Raw genomic sequence first — 10845 nt, 5'->3', positions numbered from 1 at the left:
GGTAAAAATAATGTAAAGTCATTCTTTTCATAGTAGGACCCCAATTTGCATTCATTAATGAGGCTCCTGCGTTATCTGTCCCCAAAACTAGCAGTGTTAAAAGTTCATGTTGGTGGGAATGGAGCAGGAAATGGAAGTACTCCATTTGAACGACATCCCAGCTGCATTCTCCCTGACTGTGAGAATTAAAATCATCTCATAACCTCTTTATAAATGGAAGCTGGATTCTAAAGACATTCCAAAGCAAAAGTAAATTAAGAGGTACCCATTTAAACAAAAAACATATATTGACACATTTTATTGTCACTAAAGGGTTCTAAAATATATTTCTCTCAAACATTACGATTACAAGCTGACCAAAAGAGGAATTTGCATAGCATTGCACTGCACTCACCAGGTTTGGAGGGGATAAGGGGTTGTTAAATTTCTTGTTAAAATTGGCTCTTCTTTTTCTGTTGTGCATACCAATTCATTTGCACACACACAAATTTTCATTCGTTCATTCTATTTATAAATGATTATTATGTTTATTCTCTTTGGTGCCTTTTTTATCTTTGATTCTGATTTCTTGACGATTCCTCCAAGCAGCTATAATTTCATCATCATCTTCAATGTTGTTTTCTGATACAGACTTCATACCTTTCTTTGCTGAAGGATTTTCAAGGTCACTGTTATTACTCTTTTCACTGCCCTGTCCTTCTACATTTGCAAAACTCTGCTTGAATGTTCTCTTTGTATGTGTCTCCAGGGTATCATCATGGGCATTTAGTTCTGTTTCTGAACGGTACAAGCAAGATCTCCTTGGGAAAAGGTGAGTTGTTGGTTGGTCTGATGGCTGAAAACCAACATCTGGACTTGAATGCTGCATTTCAAGAGAGGACATTTCAGAATGCAATACTCTGGAATTGCCAGCTTCATCAGCCTTTGGCCTTCGAAAACTATAGTCCGATGATGGGGTAGGAAATTTCGACTTAGTTATATTGGCATCATCAACATTTGAGTTGTAGGAAGAAGCAAATCTTCGAGATGTATATTTTTCTGAGCTTGTCGATGGTGTTTTCAAATCAAAATCTCTTGTAAGATCTAATGGGGCTGAACCTTTTGTTACATCCAACTGGTGATTTGGCAATGACCCGCTATCAAATTCATGCATGTAAGAAGCCCTATTGACCTTTGTTTCCTTATTCATAATCTGGTCATATTTTAAGGTTTTGTTGTCAACAGATACTTCCTTAACATCATTAAGCCATTTATGTATATTGGTAGCTGACGTTGGTGTACTGATGCCTGTGCATAAATGATTATCTGAAATATTGGAAATTGTGTCAAATTTATCTGTTCTTGAACTGGCAAAATATCCTGAATTTGTTTCAGCCAAATCCTCATCTTCACTTCCATCCCTCTTCTTCTTTTTAAACAACGTGCTGCGTTTATTGTCAGAAGCAACCTTTTCTTTTTTGTATGCATCCATTTTATCTTTCATTTCCCTTTTTATTTCTTTGTCCTTGCGGTCTAACTTTTTAAGATCAACTTCATCTGCAAACAAGCTATAAAGTGGTACGCTTGTTTTTGTAATCTTCCCTTTAGGATTGAAGCCTTCCGACTTGAAGCTAGACAGACTGCTGCCTGACAAGACAGACTGAGCATCTGTGCTCCGAGCTGCTTTAGGCCCCAGCAGGGAACTAGCGCAGGCACTTCCACTTTGCATGCTGAGAAGTGAAATTTTGTCATCCTCTCTATATCTTCCAGCGGCCCCTTGTTGGATATTTTTGTCTAATTGTGAGGCAGTACCCATGATCTCATTTTGCTTTATTGCAATTTGCTCAGTAACCACAGAAGCAATCCAATCCTGAATGCTAGAAAGTGAAACAGTAGCATCAGGATTTACTTGCAATGGTGGCATAGGCACTGCAGTAACTGAGGCAGTTCCAGCTCTGGACGTTGAAGTTCCACTACTCTGCATGCTTAACATAGAAGCAGTATCATCACTTACATTTCTATCAGACATTCTGCACCCGAAAATAGACAGTGGAATGCTTCCGCTCATAGAACTCTCTGTCTCATACTCAGCCAAGGACTTACTCTCTTCCAACGTTCGTTTGGAGCGTTCCAAGACCTCAGCACGCCTTTGCTTAGTTCTCTTAGATGTAATATCTTCATCTTTTGCCAAATTAATTATCTCATTTTTGTTTTCATTGCCCAGCTTTTTCTGATGCTTCAACTTCCAGCTCTGATAAGCAGTCAGGTTGACATCAGCAAGTGATTTTGCTTCTCCTTCCTTCCCCTCCTCATTTTCTTCAGTGTTATTATCATTGTCTGCTTTGGAATCTTTTTTATTCCATCCAAACTGTATCCGTTTGACACGCCACCTTTCTAGAGGGGTCAGTTTGTCTTTGTTCTTCTGGCAGAAGTTGAACATAGAACTAGTTTCTGAGAATACAGAACTTTCTTCATCTGGGTCTCTCCTTTTTTCATTATAGCTAAAAGAAGCTATGCTACTACTGTCATTACCTCTTGCAGCTTTCTTGCAGATCTCAAGTAATCGTTCATCCCACATATCCCAAGTGCTGGCTTCAGTGGATAAGGAGTCATTTCGCATTCTCCTTGGCTTGTTTAAATACTCCTCTAAGCGTTGTTGAAGAAGCTCACTGTCAAGACTGTCAACACTTGCTGTGTCATCTTGTTTATTGGCAAAGTATTGTCTGCTTCCTGCAATAATGGATCCGCCGTCTTCTTCACCGTTGTTCAGTGGTTCAGGCTGCCGGCATGGATCCAATTGAAACTTTTCATTTTTACTTTGCCATTCTCTAATTAGCCAATCAACATTACTCTCTTCCTCAAGATCTTCAAGAGGTTTGGGTCTATCCTCTCTCAGTTTCTTAGTTTGTTCTATTGGTGGCAAACCTTGTTTTGCTCTCCATTCTTCATAAATCCTTTCCTCTTCAGCTTCCTCAATTAACGGTGGTCTTTTGGAAGCAACACTTGTTTTTGTCGCAGAGCTCATTAAACTGTTAGCAATTAAGCTGTTTGTGTCTTCCTCTTCCACCAAGATAGAATGCGCCTTAGCTCCCATGATGCTCTGTGTCTCCTCTTGAGCCATAGAGACAGAATGGGATTTTGCTTCTATGACAGAACATTGGCTTAGAGTCTCATCATCATCATCAAGGTCATATTGACCACGTTCTTCCAAAAGATTTTCATTTAGTTCCCTAAGCTGCATCAAGAAGCCCTCATTTGGGAAGATTGGACGCTTTTTACGTAGAGTCATTAACGCCTCCATGATTGTCAAATGGTGGAAGATCATGAGGTAGGCTGCCACTAAGGCTGCCGATCGACTCACTCCCATGACACTGCAAACCAAAACTTTACCTATGGAAAGGGAAAAAAATGAGTGTTTCAATGTTATTCTATTTCTCTTGTAAGAATTGTTACATGTGCATGGAAGAGGTACATTTCTACGTGGGAACCAATGACAACCGAAGAAAAGTGTTGAGATCCTGCAGCTAGAATTTTAGTGGGTAGGAAGAAGTCCAAAGGCATGAATACTCCCAGTGCCTTGTGTTATTAAAATAGGAATAGTAGGATAAAACAGGCAAACGCAAGGCTGAAGAAATGCTTCAGATTCCTGGGCACTGGGGCCAGGAGGTACATGTTCAGAGTGTAAGATTGCACCTCAGAGCTAGGAGCAATATCCTCAGAGGAAGATTAAATAATGATGTGGGAGGGGGTTTAAACTTATTTGGAAGGCACCTGGATGAAACATTAAAGAGGAAAAACAAGGTGCACATAGGACTGGGAGAGGCAAATAGCACTAGATTAAAGAATAGTTCATAAATAGGAGGGAATAGACAAAGGACAAATCCACAACAATCTAAGATGGGTTTGGAGTGCAAATGCATAAATGCAATGAGTGTGGTAAATAAGGTTGGTGATCTGCAGGTACAAGTCATTATGATATAGTGGCAATAACAGAGACCCATCACAAAGAAGGGGAGAATTCAGAACATAATATTCCTGGCTACAAGGCATTTAGAAAAGATGGGCAAGAAAAAAAAAGGAGAGGTGGGTGAGTGGTGGCAGCGCGTGAACAATATTGATCAACTAAACTATTTAGGCACTGGAAATGGTATAGTTCAGATGCCACAGACAGAGTCCATTTAATTAGAATTAAGGAACAATAGAGGAGCCATTACACTACAAGTTGTGTACTGAGCTTGGCCTAAATAGCCAAGTGGTTATGGTACTGGGTTTGTAAGATCAAGAGTTCAAATCTCACAATGGCAAACTATGAAACAATGTAACTTCATCTGAAACAGATGGAAACGGGTTTGTACTCGAAAGAGTTACAAGGTGTGTACTATAAGTTGCCAGTTAATGAAAACAAGATAGAGGAGCAAATTTAGAATCATAGAATGATACATACATTTGGCCCATTGAGACTGTGCTGGATCTTTGGGAGATATCACTGCCCTGCTCTTTCCCCAAAGACCTGCAATTTTTCCCCTCAAATATTTATCCAGTTTTCTTCTGAATGTTGCTAATGAATCTGCTTCCAACAGTTTCCAATCTGCTTTCAAGCTGTGCATTACAGATCACAAAAACTTGCTGTGTGTAAAAAAAAAATTCCTCATGTAGCCTCTGGTTCTTTATCAGACACATTAAATCTGTTACTTCTTTTCTGGCCACTGGAATCAGTTTCTCCTTATTATATTGAAAACCATTCATGATTTTAAACACTTCTTTCAAGCAAATTTCAGAAAAGACGTAAGAACTACAGAATGGTGTTAATAGGGCACTTCAATTATCCTAATATAGATTGGGTTAGTATCAGTGTAAAAGGCAAAGAGGGGGAGGAATTCTGAAACGTATATCATAGAACTTTCTTGATCAGTGTGTTTTCAGTCCAGCAAAACAGTAAGCAGTAGTAGGTGTAGTCCTGCAGAATAAAGTGGTGCACGTGGAGTATGTTTCAGTGATGGATTATTTGGGGAACAATGATCATAGTAGCATCAGATTTAGAACAGGTATGGAAAAAGACAAGGTACAATCAAACATAAAAATACGTAACTGGAGGAGTTGTAAAGGGATCTGGCCCAGGTTGACTGGAATCAAAAATTGGCAGGTAAAACAGTAATTGAACAATGAGAGGCTTTCAACTGAAGATGGCTCACAAGGACACAAGAATTAGGAATAGGCATAGGCCATTTGGCCCCTTGAACCTGCTTAACCATTTGATAAGATTGTGGCCTCAACTTTACTTTCTTGTCTGCCCTCATAACCCTTGACTCCCTTCTCAATCCAAAATCTATCTAACTCAGCCTTGAATATATTCAATGACTTAGCCTCCACTGCTCTTTGGGGAAGAGAATTCCACAGACTAATAGCCCTCTGAGAGTAAAAAATTCTTCAGCATCTCAGTCTTAAATGGGGGACCCCTAATTTTTAAACCATGTGTCCTAGTTCAAGATTCCCTCACAAGGGGAAAACATCCTCTTAGCACCCATCCTGTCAAGTCCCCTCAGGATCTTATATGTTTCAATAAGATCACCTCTCATTCTTCTAAACTCCAATGGGTATAGGCCCAACCTGCTCAGCCTTTCTTCATAAGCTAATTCCGTCATCCCAGGAATCAGTTGAGTGAACCTTCTCTGAACTGCTTCTAATGCAAATATATGCATTGTTAAGTATGGAGACCAAAACTTTACACAGTATTCCAGATGTGGTCCAAGGCCCTGTAAAACTGTAGCAACACTTGTCCACTTTTTATACTTCATTTCCCTTGCAATAAACACCAACCATCTATTTGCCTTCCAAATGACTTGCTGTACATGCATACTAATTTTTTGTACATCTACATGGTTTGCTTTATCTACCTTGTTTGTTAATTCCTCAAAGAACTCTAATACATACGAACGTACGAATTAGGAGCAGGAGTAGGCCACTCGGCACCTCAAGCCTCCTCCACCATTCAATAAGATCATGGCTGATTTGACTGTAACCTCAACCCTACATTCCTGCCAACCCCTGATAATGTTTAACCCTCTGTTAAACTACCTTAAAAATATTCAAGGACTCAGCTTCCACCGCCTTTGAGGAAGAGAGCTCTAAAGGCTCACTACCCTCTGAAAGAAAACATTTCTCCTCATCTCTGTCTTAAATGAGTGACCCCTTATTTTTAAACAGTGATCCCTAGTTCTAGATTCTCCCACAAAAGGAAACATCCTCTCCACATCCACCTTGTCAAGACCCCTCAGGATCTTAACGGTTTCAATCAAGTCGCCTCTTACTCTTCTAAACTCCAGTGAAAGCCTTAGCTGTCCAACCTTTCCTCATAAGACAACCCACCCATTCCTGATATTAGTCTAATAAACCTTCTTTGAACTGCTTCTAATGCATTTACATCTTTCTTTAAGTTAAGGAGGCCAGTACTGTACATATTACTTCAGATGTGGTCTCACCAATGCCCTGTAGAAATGAAGCATAACCTCCCTACTTATGTAATCAATTCCCCTCACAATAAATATAGCATTCAATTAGCTTTCCTAATTACCTGCTGTACCTACATACTAACCTTTTGTGATTCATGCACTAGGACACCCAGAACCCTCTAAATTTCAGAGCTCTGCAATCTCTCACCATTTAGATAATAAGCTTCATTTTTATTTTTCCTGCCAAAGTGAACAATTTCACATTTGCCCACATTATACTCCATTTGCCAGAGCTTTGCCCAATCATTTAACCTATCTATGTAACTTTGTAACCTCCTTATGTCCTCTTCAAAATTTACTTTCTTACATATCTTTGTGTTGTCAGCAAGTTTAGCAACCATTCCTTCGGTCCTTTCATCCAAGTCATTTACATAAATTGTAAAAAGTTGAGGTCCCAGCACTGATCCCTGTGGCACACCACTCATCACATCCTGCCAACCGGAAAAAGACCCATTTATGCCAACTCTCTGCTTCCTGTTAGCTAGCCAATCTTCTATCCATGCCAATATGTTACCTCCTATACCATGAGCTTTTATTTTCTGCAATAACCTTTGATGTGGCACATCTTCAAATGCCATCTGGAAATCTAAGTACAATACATCTGCTGGTTTCCCGTTATCTACAGCACATGTGACTCATTCAAAGAACTCCAATAAATTGGTTAAACATGATCTCCCTTTTACAAAACTATGCTGACTCGGATTGCCTTGGATTTTTCTAAGTGCCCTGCTATAACATCTTTAATAATAGCTTTTAACATTTTCCCTATGACAGATATTAGGCTAACTGGTCTATAGTTTCCTGCTTTCTGTCTCCGTCCCTTTTTGAATAAAGGAGTCATATTTGCTATTTTCCAATTTAATGGAAACTTCCCTGAATCTAGGGAATTTTGGAAAATTAAAACCAGTGCATCAACTATCTTTCAAGACTTTAGAGTGAAGTCCATGCAGACCTGGGGATTTGTCAGCCCGCACCCCCAACAATTTGCTTAATACCGCTTCCCTGGTGATTTTAACTTTCCCAAGCTCCTCCCTCCCTTCCATTTCCAGATTTGCAGCTATTTCTGGGAAGTTACTTGTGTCCTCTATAGTGAAGACTGAAGCAAAATACCTGTTTAATTCAAATGCCATTTTCCCTACTTTACATTATCAATTCCCCAGATGCATTCTCTATAAGACCAACGCTCACTTTGTTAAATCTTTTCTCAGTTAAGTATCGATAGAAACTCTTACTACCCATCTTTATATAACTAGCTAGATTTCTCTCATACTCTAATTTTTCCCTCCTTATTAATCTTTTAGTCATTCTTTGCTGCTCTTTATATTCTTTCCAATTTTCTGACCTGCCACCTGTCTTTGCGTAATTATATGCTTTTTCTTTAAGTTTGATACAATCTTAAACTTTTTTAGTTAACCACGGATGGCGGCACCTCCCCTTGCAACTTTTCTTTCTCATTGGGTTGTATATATTCTGTGTATTCTGAAATGCCTCTTTAAATGTCTGCCACTGAACATTTTTTTATTCATTCGTGAGATGTGGGCTTCGCTGGCTGGGCCAGCATTATTGCCGATCCCTAGGTGCCCTTGCGAAGGTGGTGGTGAGCTGCCTTCTTGTACCGCTGTGGTCCATGTGGTGTAGGTATACCCACAGTCCTGTGAGGGAGGGAGCTCCAGGATTTTGACCCAGTGACAGTGAAGAAATGGCGATATATATCCAAGTCAGGATGGTGAGTGACTTGGAGGGGGACTTCCAGGTGGTGGTGTTCCCATCTATCTGCAGACCTTGTCCTTCTAGATGGTAGTAGTCCTGGGTTTGGAAGGTGCTGTCTAAATAGTCTTGGTGAATTCCTGGAGTGCATTTTGTAGATGATACACACTGCTGCTACTGTGTGTTGTTGGTGGAGGGAATAAATGTTGGTGGATGGGTTGCCAATCAAGCAGATTGCTTTGTTCTCAATGGTGTCGAGCTTCTTGAGTGTTGTGGGAGCTGTACTCATCCAGGCAAGTGGGAAGTATTCCATCACACTCCTGACTTGTGCCTTGTTCATGGTGGAAAGGCTTTGGGGAGTCAGGAGGTGCGTTACTCACCACAGGATTCCCAGCTACTGACCTGCTCTTCTAGCCAAAGTGATTATATGGCTAGTCCAGTTCCATTTTTGGTCAATGGTAACACCCAGGATGTTGATAGCAGTAGATTCAGTGATGGTAATGTCATTGAATCTCAAGGGGCGATGGTTAGGTTCACTCTTGTGGAGATGGTCATTGTCTGGCACTTGTGTGGCATGAATGTTGCTTGTTACTTGACAGCCCAAGCCTAGATATTGACCAGGTCTTGCTGCATTTGGACATGGACTGCTTCAGTATCTGAGGTCGCAAATTATGCTGAACATTTTGCAATCATCAGCGAACATCGCTACTTCTGACCTTATGATGGAAGGAAGGTCATTGATGAAGCAGTTGAAGATCGTTGGGCCCAGGACAGTACCCTGAGGAACTCCTGCAGTAATGACCTGGAGCTGAGATGACTGACCTCCAACAACCACAACCATCTTCCTTTGTACGTAGGTATGACTCCAACCAGTGGAGTGTTTTCCCCCTGATTCCCATTGACTCCAGTTTTGTGAGGGCTCCTTGATGCCACACTCGGTCAAATGTAGCCTTGATGTCAAGGGCAGTCACTCTCACCTCACCCAGGAGTTCAACTCTTTTGTCCATGTTTGAACCAAGGCTGTAATTAGGTCAGGAGCTGAGTGGCCCTGATGGAACCCAAACTGGGCTTCAGTGAGCAGGTTATTGCTAAGCAAGTGTTACTTGATAGCACTGTTGATGATCCCTTCCATCACTTTACTGATGATCTAGAGTAGGCTGATGGGGGGGGGGGGGGGGCGGTAATTGGCCGGGTTGGATTTGTCCTGCTTTTTGTGTATAGGACATACCTGGACAATTTCCCACATAGCTGGGTAAATGCCATTGCTGTTGCTGTACTGAAACAGCTTGCCTAGGGACGCGGCAAGTTCTGGAGCACAAGTCTTCAGTACTATTGCCGGAATATTGTCAGGGCCCATAGCCTTTGCAGTATCCAGTGCCTTAAGCTGTTCCTTGATATCACGTGGAGTGAATTGAATTGGTGGAAGACTGACATCTGTGATGCTGGGGACCTCCAGAGGAGGCCTAGATGGATCATCCACTCAGCACTTCTGGCTGAATATTGTTGCAAATGCTTCAACTTTTCTTTCGCACTGACGTTCTGGGGTCCCCCATAATTAAGGATGGGGATAGTTGTGGAGCCTCCTCCTACAGTGAGTTGTTTAATTGTCCACCACCATTCACAGCTGGATGTGGCAGGACTGCAGAGCTTAGATCTGATCTGTTGGCTGTGGAATCGCTTAGCTGTGTCTATCATTTGCTGCTTATGCTGTTTGGTACACAAGTAGTCCTGTGTTATAGCTTCACCAGGTGGACACCTAATTTTTAGGTATGCCTGGTGTTGCTCCTGGCATGCCCTCCTACACGCTTCATTGAACCAGAGTTGATCCCCTGGCTTGATGGTAATGGTAGAGGGGGGGGATATGACAGGCCATGAGCTTACAGATTGTAAAAGCAAAATACTGCAATGCTAGAAATCTGGAACGAAAACAAAAATTGCTGGAAAAACTCAGCAGGTCTGACAGAATCTGTGGAGAGAAAGACTCTAGAAGTCATCTGGACTTGAAATGTTAACTCTGTCTTTTTCTCCACAGATACTGTCAGGTTACAGATTGTGTTTGAGTACAATTCTTCTGATGGCCCACAGTGCCTCATGGATGCCCAATCTTGAGTTGTTAGATCTGTTTAGCATTTAGCATGGTGGGTAGTGCCACACAACACGATGGAGGGTATCCTCAATGTGAAAGCAGGGCTTTGTCTCCCCAACAACTGTGCAGTGGTCACTCTGACCAATACTGTCATGGACAGATGCATCTGTGGCAGGCAGTTTGATGAGGATGAGGCCAAATATGTTCTTCCCCTCTTGTTTGTTCCCTCAGCATCTGCCACAGACCCAGTCTAGCAGCTATGTCCTTTAGGACTCAGCCAGCTTGGTCAGTGGTGGTGCTACTGAGCCACTCTTGGTGATCGTCATTGAATGTTTAACATAGAGGAGCACTGATTCATCAGCTGAGGGAGGGTGGTACTGGTAATTAGCAGGAGGTTTCCTTGCCCATATTTGACCTGATGCCATGAGACTTCATGGGGTCCATAGTCAGTGTTGAGGAGTCCCAGAGCAACTCCCTCCTAACTGTATACCATTATGCCACCTCTGCTGGGTCTGTCCTGCTGGTGAGACAGAACATACCAGGGGTGGTGTTGGTGGTGTCTGG

At 41.7% G+C, this 10845-nt stretch overlaps 1 protein-coding gene across 7 annotated transcripts in view; it reads right to left on the bottom strand.

Moving 5' to 3' along the window:
• Positions 1–283: 283 nt before the first annotated feature.
• Positions 284–10845, bottom strand: part of dusp27 (dual specificity phosphatase 27) — a 32258-nt gene continuing 21696 nt past the window's right edge. For all 7 annotated transcript variants that reach the window (XM_041211876.1, XM_041211877.1, XM_041211878.1 and 4 more), the window contains one exon: positions 284–3369. In XM_041211876.1, the coding sequence (XP_041067810.1) occupies positions 509–3369 (2861 nt within the window). In that variant the 3' untranslated portion in view covers positions 284–508. The remainder of the gene's footprint in view (positions 3370–10845) is intronic.

Source organism: Carcharodon carcharias, chromosome 18 (assembly GCF_017639515.1).
Source record: "Carcharodon carcharias isolate sCarCar2 chromosome 18, sCarCar2.pri, whole genome shotgun sequence".
In the NCBI taxonomy this organism is placed as follows: Eukaryota; Metazoa; Chordata; class Chondrichthyes; order Lamniformes; family Lamnidae; genus Carcharodon; species Carcharodon carcharias.
This window is presented reverse-complemented; position numbering and strand designations above follow the sequence as displayed.